At 52.4% G+C, this 16,898-nt stretch overlaps 2 protein-coding genes across 2 annotated transcripts; one reads left to right on the top strand and one right to left on the bottom strand.

Moving 5' to 3' along the window:
• Positions 1 to 704: 704 nt before the first annotated feature.
• On the bottom strand, positions 705 to 4,540 carry CALR (calreticulin). The gene is made up of 9 exons (XM_019746206.3): positions 4,366 to 4,540; positions 3,904 to 4,005; positions 3,513 to 3,716; positions 2,995 to 3,089; positions 2,697 to 2,906; positions 2,501 to 2,614; positions 2,271 to 2,414; positions 1,582 to 1,674; positions 705 to 1,485 (listed from the first exon to the last, which is right to left on the bottom strand). Exons 1-9 carry the CDS (start codon positions 4,454 to 4,456, stop codon positions 1,282 to 1,284), a joined length of 1,257 nt encoding a protein of 418 aa, XP_019601765.1. The 5' UTR covers positions 4,457 to 4,540; the 3' UTR covers positions 705 to 1,281.
• A 2,967-nt stretch (positions 4,541 to 7,507) lies between these two features.
• Positions 7,508 to 14,956, top strand: FARSA (phenylalanyl-tRNA synthetase subunit alpha). The gene is made up of 13 exons (XM_019746205.3): positions 7,508 to 7,701; positions 9,662 to 9,799; positions 9,888 to 9,986; positions 10,055 to 10,173; positions 11,070 to 11,162; positions 11,252 to 11,380; positions 11,457 to 11,572; positions 12,949 to 13,033; positions 13,123 to 13,222; positions 13,317 to 13,485; positions 13,566 to 13,643; positions 13,801 to 13,915; positions 14,563 to 14,956. Exons 1-13 carry the CDS (start codon positions 7,555 to 7,557, stop codon positions 14,687 to 14,689), a joined length of 1,515 nt encoding a protein of 504 aa, XP_019601764.1. The 5' UTR covers positions 7,508 to 7,554; the 3' UTR covers positions 14,690 to 14,956.
• The last annotated feature ends 1,942 nt before the right edge of the window (positions 14,957 to 16,898 follow it).

Raw genomic sequence — 16,898 nt, 5'->3', positions numbered from 1 at the left:
GCCCAATTGAACTTACCTTTCCTGCAACAAGGTCATTAGCTGCAGACCACCTACTAGACTTCAGTGGCAGCTTTATGGACCCCAAGAGTGGGCCTAGGCCAGCCTCAGCAGCCCAGACCTTCCTCTGCCACTATCTCAGCCTCTGCACCCTCCCTTGGGGTCACCTCTCCCTTCAAGAGGTTCAAATCCCAACTTGGCCACTGAAGTCCATGGGTAAGCTATATACACCTCTGAACCTATTTCCTTGATTATAAGTACACAAGGAATAGCTTTTACCACTGGCTGGCATTAAGGTTTAAAAATTATCCAATTGTTCTACGTAGTCTTGCTCCATAATAGGTGTAGAAGTACATACGATTCAGTATAAAATAGTATGAGATGGTGTCTAAGATGTAGGTTTAAATCCCTGCTCCACCTATGACTAAATTCTGGACCTGTCTTCTCATCATACTGAACTTGTATTAGAACCAAAACTCACCAGTTTGGTGCAAGGACTCAATGAGTTGATACACGGAGTATTTGTAATGGTACTTAGTTCATCTCCCACTGCTTTGTGAGGGTAACTAGGGCCTCTGTAACCTTATGGGACACCCAGCCAACACGTTAGTGGCTGAAAAATAAGCCTTACTCAAATGTCACCCCCTAAAAAAAGGGCCACTTTTGGTTCCCTGATGTCCATCCTCCCCCAGAAGGAGACACAGGAAGAAGACACAAAACTTAATTTAATAGAAATTTTGTTTGTAGTTCTTACATTCTGTATGAGCTGAGTTGGAACCCACTGCCCCACCCAGAAGTGGCCCAGTTCTGGAGGCAGGGAGAAAGGGAGGAAGTAGGGGTGGGGGGGGTGGAGCTCGGGCCCTAGAAGCCCCATTCTTCCTCAGTGCTGGGGGTCTGGGACACCACGCTCTTCTCCTGTCCCACTCTGGGATTCAGGAAGGTGAATAGATGGAATCTTGAACCTGGGGCTTCTCCTCCACACCTCCTCATGCCCCCAGGTTGGAGGGGACTAAGGGATATGGGGAGAAAAGAGACAGAGGAAGGCGAAGGGTCAAGAAAGCTGAGGGCCAGAGGTGAGGGCTGAAGGAGAATCAGACAAAAACACCAGTTCAAAAAACAAATAACAAAAACAGGGAGAACAAAACCAAAATCCACCCCAAATCCGAACCCGCCTGGAAAAAAAAGGAAAGTTCTCCAGTCTCATAGAGACATTATTTGGCGCAGCCGGCTCTGCGGCAGGAGCGCTCAGGCCTCAGTTCAGCCCTGGAAGCGGCGGTGTGGCCCCTACAGCTCATCCTTGGACTGGCCGGCGGCAGCATCCTCCTCCTCTTCCTCTTCCTCCTTATCATCCTCTTCCTCCTCCTCGTCTTCCTTGTCGTCCTCGTCATCCTTGTCTGCCTCCTCCTCCTCCTTGCGCTTCTTGTCCTCCTCCTCCTCCTTCAGCCTCTGCTCCTCGTCCTGCTTGTCCTTCATTTGCTTTTCTGCCGCCTGCACACAGACCACACACTCAGAGCCTGGCCCCCATCTGCCAGCCCTGCCTGCCCCCCCCCCCCCCCCCCGCCCAGGACTGGACCCAGGTCCCACCTTTGTGACACCCCACGTCTCATTGCCGAACTCTTCAGCATATGCCTCGTCGTTGGTGATGAGGAAGTTGTCAAAGATGGTGCCAGACTTCACCTGGGAAGGGGAGGATGGATGAAGGGGTGGTCAGAGGGAACACTCCATGGTCCTGTCCTTCAGTTCCATAACCACTACACAATGCCGCAGCCTCACTTCACAGTTAAAAAACAGGCTGAGTTCAAACCCCAGCTCTGCTATTTCCCACCTACATGACGTTGAGCTGGTGACTTCTCTCTACCTCAGTTTCTTTATCTGTATAATGGGATCTCATCCTCTTGTTCAAATCTTTTTCCAGCACCTACTATTGGCAGATACTGTTCTTAGGACAGAAGGTTATTAGTGAATGAAACACAAAAATTTGGTCCCCATGCAGCTAATATTATAAGGGACTATCTAACTACCTTATAGGTTGTTGGGGGCAGTTAATGAGTTGGCTCACATAAAGGTTCCTGGGGAAGTGCCTAGCATAGTATGTAGAACCTCAAACAAGATGCTGTGAGAACGCCATAGAAACAGACCAAGAAATTCTTCAAAAAGGACAATTTTGGGGTCAGACCTACCTAGGGTTGAATCCTATCCCTGTCCCTTTCCTTCTGGGTGACCTTAAGCACTTGAGGTCCCCTAGGGATCCTCCTGTTCCCTCCATGTCTCACCTGCCAGAGGTCTAGGCCCAGCACAGCAAAGTTTTCATAGGCATAGATATTGCTATCAGGAGAATACTCAGGGTTGTCGATCTCTGGGTGGATCCAAGTGCCCTTGTAATCTGGGTTGTCAATCTGCCGGGGCTTCCACTCACCCTGCAGAAGAAGGGAACTGGAGGTGAGCAGAGGTCAGCATGCTCCCCACTGTGTACCCCCATCCTGCTCGGGAGCCCCAGGCCCACCTTGTATTCTGGGTTCTGAATCACCGGTGGTTCCCACTCTCCGTCCATCTCTTCATCCCAGTCCTCGGGCTTCTTAGCATCAGGGTCAGGGATGTGCTCAGGCTTGTCCCAATCCTGAGGGTACACGAGGAGATCAGGGTCAGCCCAGCTCTCCGCCATCTCCTCCATGGTGGGGAGCCCCTGCCCAAGCACCAACCTCAGGTTTGGAGTCTGTGGGGTCATCAATCTTGGCCCGCTCATCCCAGTCTTCAGGCTTGGAAGCATCAGGATCCTTTATCTTCTTAGGTGGCAAGAAGTCCCAATCGTCTTCCAGGGAGCCTGACTCCACCTGGCTGTTGTCAATCTTCACCTCGTAGGTATTATCCGGCCGAACGATCAGTGTATACAGGTGTGTGAATTCATCATCCTGAAGAGGGCGGGAAGTAAGTGGCCCCACCCACCAGGCTGGCCTCTGAGCCTCCCCAGGCAGCCATTTGTCACCACCCCAGGCACACCTTGCAACGGATATCCTTATTGATTAGCACATTCTTGCCCTTGTAGTTGAAGATGACATGAACCTTCTTGGTGCCCGGGCCACAGATGTCAGGGCCTAGGTGAGAAGCAGGTCCAGTTAAGGGCCAAACCCTGCCCACCACAGCCAGGCCCCCCACCATTCTTCACAAAAGGAAAACCTCTTAAACAGGTCTGTAAAGACTCAAGAGACAGGACTCAGACCCTGACTGTCTCTAAGGGCAGGGAGGTGGAGCCTTGAAAAAAAAAATTCATTCTCTAGAATACAGTACCCTCACTTGTAAAATTGGAAAATGCCTATGTAAGATCACACAAATTAACAGACTTAGACCAATAACAATGCAATAAATTGCTGCTGTGATTATCCCCTCACCTTACCCTTCAAAGAAAAGCCTATGTGTTTCCTATGCTTTCAAGACCACCTTTCACGGGATACAAGGAACCTATGGGATCTGTCTCCCTCTAACTAATCAGAGGTCAGCACCAGGGTGGGGCCCCTCACCAAACATAATGTTGTATTCAGAGTCTCCGTGCATGTCTGTCTGGTCCAAACTATCTGGAAATAGCTTCACATAGCCGCCCCCACAGTCGATGTTCTGCTCGTGTTTCACGGTGAACTGCACCACCAATGTCTGGTCCTTGTTGCTGAAGGGCTCAAATCTGGTCGACAGGGCGTAAAAGCGGGCATCCTGGCTCGTCTGCAGCCCTAGCAGGGGATGGTAGTGAGGTCACAGCTGGCCCCAACCCCCAGGGAACCCTAAGAATCAAAGATACAGACGACTCTCCCCACTTCCTCCGCCTGCCCTGCTCCTGGGGATGCCCAGGCTGTGCAGTGCCTAGTACTTCCTCCAGGAAGTCCTCCTGGATCTGATGACCTATACCCAGGCTCTTACCTTTATCTTTGTCCAGATCACCGTAGAACTTGCCGGCATTGAGGACGAATTTGCCAAAATCCGTTTTGTGTTTGGATTCAATCCAGCGGTTGGTCCACCCGTCTACGGGATCAGAGGGGAGGTCAGCGCGGCTTTGCTGATTCCGCCCAACACCACCACCAAATATCTGCCAGGAGCCACAAACTGCTGCAGGCAAAGAGATCTCCCTCCCTCTTGAGTGCCCCCATCCCAACCACTAGTTTGACACCTCCAGTGGCTTAAAAGATTCTCAGGCGAATCCTAACTCCCGACGCGGGAGGCCACTGCGCCCTCCACGTTCTCCAGGGACACGGAAAGAAGGATAGTCTGCGTCTCTTGTCCCCGGGGACCACCGTGTTGGTCCTCAGAGCAATAATTACAGGCCACAACGCAGATCTGGGCTGGGGGGCCGGTCGCATCGTCGGGGCGGCCTCGAGGCGTTACCTCCGTCTAGAAACTGCTCCTTTAAGTAGACAACGGGTTCGGCGGCAGCCAGGCCGAGAAGGCAGAGCAGCAGCGGCACAGGTAGCAGCATGGCGGGCCGAGGGGGCGGCAGAGCGCGGGCCCTTTAAGTCGTTCGTCGGACAGCACCTCTGCAGCAGGGACGGACGCTAGCTCTGGCCGCGCGGTTTTATACCCGACCGCCCCTCAAACCAACCTGGCCCTGCCTCTTGGCCCGCCCTCCACACATTTTCATTGGTCAGTGGCCACGTTTCTGCCTTCCCATTGGGCCCTCTTCGGCTCAGCATGTTCGGCTGTGCCTCGGAACACTGGGTTCCCAGATGGCCGATTTCTATTGGACGCACCGCTCGCCAATGAGGGTCGACCACGCGTTGTGGGGGACGCCCACCGGTGGGGTAGGGGCCTCCAACTCCTCAGATCAGGTCATGTGACCACTCTTCGGCCCAACCCCGCCCTCGCGCGCGTGCATTTTTCTGGATTTGGGCATTTAAAGAACCCGCGCGAGCGCAGGTGTCACTGCGCTGGACTAGGACCCTACCCCAACCTCGCCTTCTCTCATCCTCTCCGCGGGGTGTGGTGGGCAGGGTTTTCCTAGTCACTCTACCCTGCATTTGGGGAATTCTCACTACGACGCGCTGTTTCTCTCTTAGCCTTCTCCCCCCCGCCCCCGCAGGCTAAGGCTGAGGGCACCAGAGCCCAGGGGCTGGGTCCCTGGAGCTTCACTTCACCCCGGCGCCACAGCCGTGCAGTCCAGCGGAGAGAGTGCTAGCTCTCTCTTCTGTGCGGTCCCTAGTGTCTGGTAGCCTGGTGGACTGCTGCTGTATGAGCTGGGGCAAGTCACTTAGACTCTGAAGTCACAGGAGTTCCTGGGAGGCCAGGAGGAGCGACCCAGGGCAGCTGCTGCTCAGCAGAAATGCTTTCAAAGTTTTTTAAGGATGGCCTGGGACAGACGGAAGAAAACCCAGAAGGCTCAAAGATGTGACTATAGGATTTGACTCCTAGGGAGGGATAGGGTTGTTCCTTAGTTGCAGCCTCTCCTTTACCCTCCACCCCCATCCAGAAAATGAAAGGGGTCGCTGCCTTGTGGTCTCCCACAAACGGACTGGCTTTTGCAATTAAACGGCTAAACACTGAGAGGGCAGGGGGTTCCGTTAAACGGGAGGGAAAAAAAGAGACAGATGGTGGGGAAGATAAGGTCCAAGGGAGAGGGGTAGGACCCCTGAGTCTAGAGGCTTCTTCTGAAGCCAGAAACCCTTTGACTGACAGTGTGGGACACCAGCTCCCTGCCTCAAGTCTGCAGGAAAGAGGAAGGAGGGCTGGGGTTTTCCCAAACTGAGCAAACAAGCCCTAGACCTGGGAACTTAGGAGTGGCCTGCCGAAAGGGGGAAGGGAAGGAATCCTGACAAAAGACTGAGGAGGTGGTACTTCCACACTAGTGATGAGAACTCAGAAAAGGGAAGCAGGAGGAGTCTTGGAGAAGTTGGGATTCTGACCCTTGCCCCAGGCAGTATCCGGTATGGCCCAACCTGGCCCCCCTTATGAGGAGCCCCCAATCTAGGATGATCACTTCAGGCCTGTCACTGACGCTCCTGCCTTCCCTCCCTTCAACCAAGTGTCATTGACACTTGGGTTTGGTGCTTCCTGCCTGAGGGTAGACTCTATGCTTGTCTTGTTCACTTTACCATCCCCTGGTGTCTCAAGCAGCACCTGGCAAATAACAGGCTTAAAACCTATTTGATCAGTGACAGAAGGAAGGACTCTTGAGGAAATTAAACAAAAATGAGGAAAGTGAAGGAACAAAAGGGATTTTGAGGAATGCATTCTGAAATTTTTTTTATCAGGACTTCACTGTAGGGTCGGGATTAGGGGATATTAGTAACCTCATTTTCTAGGCTCAAATAACAATTGTAATGGTTAAATGAGTAAATGCATACTGCTTAGAATAGTGCCTGACACACAATCCACATGCAATTTAGTATTAAATACTGCATACACGCATGGGCATTATTTCACTTAATTCTCACAATAACCTGGGCTCATATTATCTACATGCAGATGAGGAAACTGAAGCATGGGAAGATTAAGAGATTTGGCTGAGTGACATAAATGGCAGATCTGGGATTAGAATGTACTTCTGCTATCTAATGTAGTCTCCACTGGCCCCATGTTACTATTGCCCATTTGAATTTCAAGGCTTACTATGAAAAAAAGGGTAAAATATTTCATTAGTAATTTTATATCAAATGTCTAACTGATAAATGGATGTATCAGAATTGGTAAGTTCTTCAAATTAATTTCACCCATTTTGTTTTTAATGTTGCTGCTAGAAAAATTTAAATTACATTAATGTCTCACATTATACGAGTATATATCTGTATGCCACTGTTGCTTTAGACCATGCATTATTGCCCTGACATTGATCTCAAAGCATGGGTAGGAGGTTGGGTGGGATCTGGGGTGTTTATAATTTCTGACTGCATCACCACCAGCTTCTTGTACAACCATAGGCAAATCATATCACCTTCTGAGCCTTAGTTTCCACATTTGTTACATGGGGATTATACCAGTATCTACATCATAAAGTTTGGGGGAAAATGAAACAACACACCTGCAGTACTTAACACTGGACCGGGCACACGGGTTAATGCTCATACAGGTTAGATGCTACCTGGACTGTAACTATTATTAGGAGAGTCCCTTTCCTATCTATAAATAGGGATGGTCCCTATCCAACCTCCCTTTGAAAATTTAAAAGTAGCTGATATCAGTAGAATGACTATCTCTGGAGCCCACCACCCACAGCCCTTTCATAGGGTAAGAGAGAATCCCAGAAGGGTTAAGGGCTCCAAAGCCCAGAGGGGAGAAGTCCAAGGTCATACAGCCCGCTGCAGCTGGGGCTGGATGAAACTTAAAAAAAACGCCGTAATTCTATCCTTGAGGTCTTCAATTTGACTTCTCACGTCAAACAGACACCACTAGCCCAGCCAAGGTAGAGGTAAGGACTGAGTCCCTTCCACCCTTTGAGGCCAATTGACACACTCAAGATGGCGAAGCCCTGAGCCCTGAAACACAGACCACCACATTCAAGATGGCGGGACACGCTTCGGCGCCGGTTCCGGTTCCGGTGGCTCTAGCCCCGGCCGGTACACGCGGAGCGCGCTGGGAGTAGCTATGGCGGACGGTCCGGTGGCAGAGGCATTGCTGCGGCGCCTGGAGGCGGCGGATGGCGGCCTGGACAGCGCGGAACTGGCGGCCGAGCTGGGTGTGGAGCACCAGGCCCTGGTGGGCACCGTGAAGAGCCTGCAGGCGTTGGGCGAGGTGAGCCGAACCCGTGATGCCTGGCCTCCTGGCTTTGGCACCTGCAGTTCCCGTGTCAGGAGGGCCCTGACTCCAGGCCATACTGCCTCAGGCCTGGGTAGGGTTAACTGTATGTGTTCATTTCGGGGTGTGCAGGTGGGGAATCAGGAACGAGTGAGGGCCCTGGGCGCACAGACGTTCCTCCTGCAGGAAACGTCTGTTAAGGGCATGATTAACGTGGTGGTGGTTACGATGGTGGACAAAGTAGACGCGGTCGCCACTCTCACGGAGATTGCGGTCTGATAGGGGAGATAACTCAAGTGACCAGAGTGATGGAGGAAGCACAGGGAACCCAGAGGTGACAGCTGACCCAGCCATGGGGGTGAGGGAGAGTGCCCCAGAGGAGGTGACAGCTGAGTCGGATCTCTGCACTGAGGAGGAAAACCATAGCGCTTTAGGGATCCATTGGGAGTTGGGGTTCAGGTAGTGAGAAAGACCGCAGAGCCAGAATTTGCAAGGCCTTCTAGATCCCTCACAGGGATACTGGGGAGCCATGGCAGGAGCTGGAGCTAGTCAGATATGTGTGCTGCTTACATGACTTTTGGAAAGAACTGGCAGGGGGAGGATTGGAGATGAGGAACAAGGGCAGAAGCTGGCACATCCCCAAACTATAGGGCATGGTGTCTGGCTGTACGTAGGCAGCTAGAATGGAGAGGTGATTCAGGAGAGGGTATGAAATGAGATTCATGGCAAGGCAGGGGGAACACAGATGAAGCCCCGCCTTCTGACTTGGATAAGTGAAGCATGATGGAGCCACAGGAGGAGGATGCTGACGGGCCTGTGGGCCAACCAGGAGGCCAGATCCAGGAGGCAAAGACCCAGAACACAGATCTGGGCTGTTCATTCATGAAGCTCGTGTTCTGTGTCCCACTCTGTTCTCAGCTTTACTTATGATTCATTTCTTACCATAACCCTAGAATGATGGCAGTGTTATTCCTATTTGGCAGATGTGACCACTCCTGAGTACTTGGTCAGTGTCACTAGAAAGGACAGGCAAACTTGGATTTGAAATTAGGCGCTCATGGACAGCAACAACAACAAAAGAAATTAGGTGTCGGGCTGCAGAGCCCAAGGTTGTCAGTGAGGGAAAGGGATTGAAGCTATGGTGTGTGGGGTGACAGTATCTTGATCAATGTGAAATTGACGTTTGTGTAGGTCACAGAGGGTTAAATAATGGCTACTTAATGTGGTTCAGCCTAATGATGATGACAATAATAGTAGTAGTTAGAATTTACATAGTTTTTGCTGCACGTTAAGTACCATACATCCTTTCCCATGTGTTAATCCAGTTACTTCTCAAAACAACTCTCCGAGGTAGACCCTACCACACTCTGCTCTCATGGATAGGAAAACTTGATCAAGGACGTTAAGCATGAGGTCACGACGTGAGTGAGGAGTGGAGCAGAGCTGGGAATTAGAACGAACGGGGGAACTAGGACCTGTGGGCCCCACCTAGCCTTGCCCCTGTCTGCGTGACCTGAACCTGTCCTCATCGGGGAGCCTCAGGTTTCCTTGTGTAATGTGGCCCTTTGGGGCACTTCTCTGACACTTCGGACCCTGAGATGCAAATGCATAAACGTGGAGATGTCAATCCACCTGAGACCTTAAGTAAATCTTCCCCAAGTTAAAAAAAATATCTTTCCTAGGTTCAAAAGTGATAGAAAGAATGTGTTCTCTGCCAGGTAACATCTTTAGTACTTTAATTCAGCTTGGGAGTTAGAACCATATTTATTGTTATCCCTGAGTCTAGCAGGGAAACTCAACAAGAGGAGCTCACTCAGCTCTGGAAGTGGTGCAGCTGGGATGTAAAGCTAGCTAGCTAGCTTCAGTGGTTGTGCTTTATGTTGGCCCTAGTGCTGCTGCGGCAAGGGTGTGCCTGGCTCTGAACCCTGTCCTCTCCTATGTCCTCTTTTCCCTGCAGATCATCGAGGCTGAGCTCCGCTCCACCAAGCGCTGGGAGCTTACGGTTGAGGGCGAGGAGATTGCCCGGGAAGGCAGCCATGAGGCCCGGGTGTTTCATAGCGTCCCCCCAGAGGGCCTGGCCCAAAGCGAGCTCATGGTAGGGGTTGGGAGGCGGACAGTTCCTAGGGAAGTGCTGGGGTGAAGGCAGTCCTCATGCCCCCCTCACTGCAGCCTTGTTTTCCCAGCGACTGCCCAGCGGCAAGGTGGGCTTCAGCAAGGCCATGTCCAACAAGTGGATCCGCGTGGACAAGAGCACTGCTGATGGGCCCCGGGTGTTCCGAATGGTGAGTCCCTGCGGGTAGGTGGGTGAGCCCCTGGTCCTCACGGTCCCTCATGCCCATCATTATAATAGGTGGACAGCGTGGAGGATGAGGTGCAGCGGCGGCTCCAGCTGGTCCGGGGCGGACAGGCCGAGAAGCTGGGTGAGAAGGAAAGGAGTGAGCTCAAGAAGAGGAAACTGCTGACAGAAGTGTGAGTGGCTGCCACTCCCAGGCTCACACCCATGTCACCTGTGTGGCGCTGGGATAGGGGGAGGGAAGGGAGAGCCACTCTCCCCACCTGGGCCTCAGTGCTCTCAGTTGTCTCCCAGCTTCCCTTCACACTGGTTTTCAAGCACACAGGCCAGACTCATGCCACCTCAGGGCTTTGGCACATGCTGTGCCTTCTGTCAAGAATGATCTTTCTACTGATCTTCAAGGCAGGCCCTGGCATCCAACCTCTGCTCATGTGTCGCCCTAGCTTTTCTCCCTGTGAGTTCCACAAAAGCCGTTCACTCCTAGTCTCTGTCTCTTGCTCCCCGTTTAGTTCCTTCACAGCCCTAAGTACTGTCTAAAATTGATTGAACGCTGGGACCTGGACAGGCTGGGTTCTCTGCTCACAGGGCTGATGTCCCCTTTGAGTAGACACCGACTGGACGCAGGCTGCCTGATCCAAGTTCTGGCTGTGCCATTTACCAGCTCTGATCTTCCTGGGCCTCAGTTTTTCATCTATAAAATGGCCCCCCTTTCACAAGATTGTGGGGCAACTTCAGCGGAACAGAGCCTGGCACAGATGACATTTACCTAAACTTTACCTATTAGTTAAAACAAATAACAAAACTTTACCTATTATTACTTCCAGCTGTATGCTTAGTGCCTTGAACAGGCCCTGGCACACGGTAGGCTTTCAATAAGTGTTGAATGAATAACTGAATGAACACAGGACGTAGGTAGGAGGCAAATAAAAGGATTTCAGGTGACAGTAAATGTCAGGAAGGAAATAAAGCAATGTGACTTTGTGGGTGGCATTGGGGCAGCATCAGAGGGGAGATCAAGGGAAGCCTCTTAGAGGAGGTAACAGTGGTGTCCCCTCCCCTCCTCTGGCCACAGGACCCTGAAGACCTACTGGGTGAGCAAAGGCAGTGCCTTCAGCACCAGCATCTCTAAGCAGGAGGCGGAGCTGAGCCCAGAGATGATCTCCAGGTAGGGGTGGCCCCAGGGTCGGGGGTGAGGGTGGGGGTGGGGGTGGGCAGCCCCCACCAGGCCCATGTACTCTGCGTCCCCACCCACAGCGGCTCCTGGCGGGACCGGCCCTTCAAGCCCTACAATTTCTCGGCCCACGGCATCCTCCCTGACAGCGGCCACCTGCACCCCCTGCTCAAGGTCCGCACCCAGTTCCGGCAGATCTTCCTGGAGATGGGGTGAGCATGGGACCAGGGTTGGGGCCAGGCCAGCCACTGAGCACAGGCAGGACAATCAGGCCAAGTCTCCCACCAGGTTCACCGAGATGCCGACTGACAACTTCATTGAGAGCTCCTTCTGGAACTTCGATGCGCTCTTCCAGCCCCAGCAGCACCCAGCACGCGACCAGCATGACACCTTCTTCCTGAGAGGTAGGTGGGCCCCGCTGTGCCCTCAGAGGTAGCAGGCACAGGCAGAACCTTTCGGTTGGTGTATCATTTCACAGAATAAAGTCCATTGTCTTCAGCATGGCCAACAAGACCCCTGTGAGCTAATCACATCAACCTCTCTAATGTCCTCCTTTCACCTGCCCTCCTGCCCACCTTAGGGGCTTTGCCTGTGCTGTGCCTTCTGCCGAGAACTATCTTCTCCCACATCATCATGGTGGGCTCCAACATGCATGTGTCACCTCAGAGAGGCCACCCTGATATGCCTTTTTCCCCTTGAGTTTTAAAAGCCTCTCACCCTGTCTTCAACCTTGGTTCCCATTTCTCTTTTTTCCCCGCACTTCTTAGTACTGTCTGAAATGGAGTGGTTTTCCACAATGGTTGTCTCCCCTGCCAGTAGGCAGGCAGGTGACGCCATTAGGTGCCCGTTACCTGGCTGTGAGCAACAGCATTATTGCCACCGTCATTGCTGTGGTTGTGGCACCCCAAACTTCTGAAGCACTCACTATGCACTAGTCGCTGTTCTAATCTTCCTGCCAACTATAGGAAGTCGCACTGTTAGCCCCTTTTACAAGTGAAGAAATGGGCTCAGAGAGAAAACAAGGTTTGCCCAAGGTCACACAGCTTGTAAATGGTGGAGCCCGGATTCGATGTCAGGCTTTTCAAGCACCCCAAAATTGTGTCTCTGGAAGGGCATCTTAAGAATTTACACATTCGTGCAACAAATGTTCGCTGAGGCCCTCCTATGTGCCAAGATCTCTGTTAAACACCTGGGTCACAGCCATAAACTAGACAGAAGTCCTTGCCTGGTGAGACCTGCATCCTGGTGGTGTAGCCGTGTATGAATTCCTGGGTACGCTGTAAGTGCTGTAATGCCAGGTGGTGGTAAATGCAATGGGAAAATCTGCTGTGGTGGGGAGGGGCCGTCAATTTAAAGTAAAATCTTTGCTTAAATCAAGACTGAAGGAGGTGAGGGAGGAAGCTATATCTGTGGAAGGGAAGTACAAGGCAGAAGGAATGGCCAGTGCAAAGGCCCTGAGGCTGAAACATGCTTGGTGTGCTCACAGGTCAGTTGGGAGGCGTGTGACTAGAGGGAGTAATGAGTTAGCAGTGAGAGGGATGAGAGCCGGGAGTTGACCAGGAATCACAGAGAGGACTTCGACTTTGGCTCTTTCTCCCAGTGAGATGGGAACTATGGAAGGTTCCATGCAGAGAGGGTTGTGACTGAGTTAGGTGTTCCCAGGTGCCCTATGGCTGTGATGGGCGAGAGCGGGAGCTACACCTGTCACTATTTGTCCTCTGTGCAGTGGCTGTTTGAGAAATGCTCCTTGACTAACCAGATGATGCTCTGTCCTGTCCAGATCCTGCCGAGGCTCTACAGCTCCCCATGGACTACGTCCATCGGGTCAAGCGGACGCACTCCCAGGGTGGCTATGGCTCGCAGGGGTGAGGCAGGACTAGGACTTTGGGGTGTCAGAGGGAAGGAGGTTGGGGCCCCGAGGGCATCAGCATGGACTTCGGATTTCCTCCTGAAGGTACAAATACAATTGGAAGTTGGACGAGGCCCGGAAAAATTTGCTTCGGACACATACCACAGCGGCCAGTGCCCGTGCCCTCCATCGCCTGGCCCAGAAGGTACAGCTAGGCCTGTCAGTGCGGGGGACAGGGAGGGGACTGTTATACTGACCTTCTGACCCATGCCCTGGCCTTGCCTGTCTATCACTCCCAGAAGCCCTTCACACCAGCCAAGTACTTCTCCATTGACCGTGTGTTCCGAAATGAGACCCTGGACGCCACACACCTGGCCGAGTTCCACCAGATCGAGGGTGTTGTAGCTGACCACGGCCTCACCCTGGGCCACCTCATGGGTGTCCTGCGGGAGTTCTTCACCAAGCTCGGTGAGCAGGCAGGCCGGGGCAGGCAGAGTTGGTGGGGCCTCGGCAGTATACTTGGGTCACCAGCCTTATCCTGCACCCAGGTATCACCCAGTTGCGCTTCAAGCCGGCCTACAACCCCTACACAGAGCCCAGTATGGAGGTGTTCAGCTACCACCAAGGTCAGGATGGGACCCAGTGCTGGGGTAGGAAGGGAGGTCTCAGGCTACCCTCTCTCAGCCGGGGTCCCGTTACTACCAAACCCACACCCCGCCTCCTGAGCTCACTGCCAGGCCCAGTATTACCCACATAAGCCACCCCATCCTTCTGCCCCCACAGGTTTGAAGAAGTGGGTGGAGGTTGGGAACTCCGGGCTCTTCCGCCCTGAAATGCTGCTGCCCATGGGGCTCCCCGAGAATGTGTCGGTCATTGCTTGGGGCCTCTCGCTGGAGCGGTGAGTGTCCAAACCACTTAGGGTGTCTGGCTACCTCATTCAGGTGACTTGCCAGGCGTGCAGACCTTTAGCACCATCCATCCATTCATTCATTGACAAACTTTAGTGAGCACCTGCTGTGGATTCTGTCCTATACTGTGAATAAACAGCACACATCCCTGCCTCCACAAAGCTGGCGTCCTAGTGGAGTGAGAACAATAAGTATTCAACAAGTAATACCTAGAGTGTGTCTGAACGCAGTACCTGTTATAGAGAAAACTCAGCAGGGAGGGCTAAGGAGAGGAGGAGGTCAGGGAAGGGCTCAGAGGAGGTGACACTTTGCTCATTCACCTGAGCAAAGATGAGGTGGATGAAGGAGTAAGCTGAGAAGGTTTCTGGGGAAGGGAGTGCCAGGCAGAGGGAACTGCCAGTGCAAAGGGCCTGAGGCTGGAGTGTGCCTGCTGTGTTTGGAGTGAGGAGGCCATTATGGCTGGAGTGAGGGGGGAGATGTGGGTGGGGAGGCAATAGGACAGAGCATGCAGGGCCTTGTGGGCCATGGGGAGGACTTGGGCTTCTACTCTGTGGAAGGTGGGAGCCCTCAGAGAAGTTTTGACAGAGCAGAGCAGGACCTGACTTAGTGTTAAACTGTGTCGCCTCTCTTCCTCAAGTCCTACGATGATCAAGTACGGCATCAACAATATCCGGGAGCTGGTAGGCCACAAGGTGAACCTGCAGATGGTGTATGACAGCCCCCTGTGCCGCCTGGATGCTGGAGGGGACTTCCTGAAGACATAGGAGATCACGTGACATGGGCCGCCATGGACAGGCTACTCGCCCCGAGCCCCTGCTGCCCAACCCCTTTGCATACCTGGCCAGTGAACCCCTTGTATTTATGAGGCCTCTGTGAGGCCATCCTCCTGACCCTAGTATCTTCCGACCCACCCCAGAGTCCCAGGGTCAGGAGAGCAGGTAGCACAGTTCGTTCTGATACCTACCTATGAGGGTGGGCCCTGGGGAGCCCTGCACGTGGCTACTCGCTAATAAAGTGGGCAGTTGCCCTCATCTGGTGCCTTTCCTTAGAGGTGGAGGGGTCTTGTCGGCTTTCCCCAGGTCAGAATGCTACTGGATAGGGAACCTGGTGCTAGTGTGAAGGGTCATGGGTTGGGGGTCTTGGATTATTGGGCCTCCTGGCCAGCCTCAGCCAGATCCCCTCCCCTCCTCCAAGGATGATGAGCTCTGTCGAGCATTTACTGATCACCTACTGGTGCCAGGCCCTCTTCCAAATGAATGAAACAGACCCCTGCCCCTCTGGGAGGGACATTTTGGAGGGCAAGCAAGCTAAGCTTTTAAAAGCTGCCCCCCCCAAAAAAAAAGACTTTTTAGACCATTTTTAGGTTTACAGCAAAATTGAATGGAAGGTGGAGATTTCTCACATGACCCCTGCCCCCACCACACAGCACAGCCTCCCCCTATCAACATCCCCACTCGAGTGGTGCATTTGTTAGACTGATGAACCTACGCTGACACATCACCCATGGTCCTTAGATTACACGATGGTTAACTGTGTTGTACATCCTATGGGTTTGGACAAATGGATGATGACATCATTATGGTATCACACAGAGTATTTTCACTGCCCTGAAAGTCATCTTCAGGTATTACACCTGTTCATCCCGCCACACCCTCCCCAAACGCTGCTCTTTAAAAAAATTCTTGTAAGGATTTCAGATAAGCCCAGAATAGAGAGATGAACAAGATTAGGCTCCAGGAGACCAGCACTCCTGTTAAACAGTGGTTGGGATCTCACATTTGAGCTTCATTGCCCGTATGTTTCTGTGGAAGTATTTTAAAGCAAATTCCAGCTGCCATTGCCACTCGCCCATGTCTTAAGGGGTAGTGCATTTTTGGAAATGTAGACACTGGCACATCCAGCAAAGCTGACAGCTGAGGCCATGGGCTTCACTGGACCCAGGGCCCTGTGGGCACCAATCTCCCATGGGCACTTCAGTCATATTTTTCCCCCCCTGCCTTTCTTCTGCCTCCTCTCCCCACTCCTGGCTCAATCTGTTGTTTCTCAGACTAGTTGTGTAGGACACAGCTCCCTGGCCCATGCTGGTATTATGAGCCTTGCATTCCCCACTGGGCTGAGGCAACCGGTCACCAATGGTCGGTGGGCCGCTCACAGCAGCTCACGCTGGCTGCCAGCCGCTCACGGACTCATGGCAGCACACGGTAGCCCACAGCCCCGTGGCAGTTCACACCAACCTCTGGCTGCTCACTGCAGCCCAGCTCCAGTGACAGCTGTTGTTCACAATCTTAGCTGTAGAGGGCGCAGCTCACTGGACCATGTGGGAATCCAACTGGTGACCTGGGCGTTAGGAGCACGGTGCTCCTACCACCTGAGTTACTGGGCCGCCCCCAGTCAAATCTTTATTTCAAGTAATTCAGTCATGCAGAAAAATCCTGATTCATGCAACAAATGCACACTTCCTAAGTGCCAGCGCTCACTGTTCATAAAATGAAGTGTCCTCATGGGCAAAGTGGACTTAGGTTCATACCGTCTGGAGCAGACATGGGGATGACACATGGGAAACATGATAAAGAAATGGAGGGGGTAAAGGCCTTACTGAAAAACAAAGGCAGCTGAGTAGGGTGGAGAATATAAAATAAAGCATAATTCAACAAACACCTGGGAATCCACCCCACGCCCTGTTCGGTAGAATCTAAACATTAACTAGAGCACTTGCTTTGGATCTTTTTAGGTCTAAGTGACCAATGGGTTCGAAGACCCTGTGGGCTTATCCTAGTTCCTTTCGCCCCCACCCTGCTGAGGTTATTATCCCTTCCTGAATTTGGCATTCATCATTCTCATGTTTTAACATTTTTACTACTTGTATGTATGATTTTCACAAGACATTTCATTTTTCGCATTTTTAAAAGTTATACAAACGGTACGCCATAAAAATCATCCTGCATCTTGTGTGTTGCTCTTATTTTGGTTCTG

Source organism: Rhinolophus sinicus, chromosome 15, assembly GCF_057876585.1.
Source record: "Rhinolophus sinicus isolate RSI-liver-muscle chromosome 15, RSI-T2T, whole genome shotgun sequence".
Taxonomy (NCBI): domain Eukaryota; kingdom Metazoa; phylum Chordata; class Mammalia; order Chiroptera; family Rhinolophidae; genus Rhinolophus; species Rhinolophus sinicus.
Note: the sequence above shows the minus strand (reverse complement) of the source record. Positions and strands in the feature narration are given on the sequence as shown.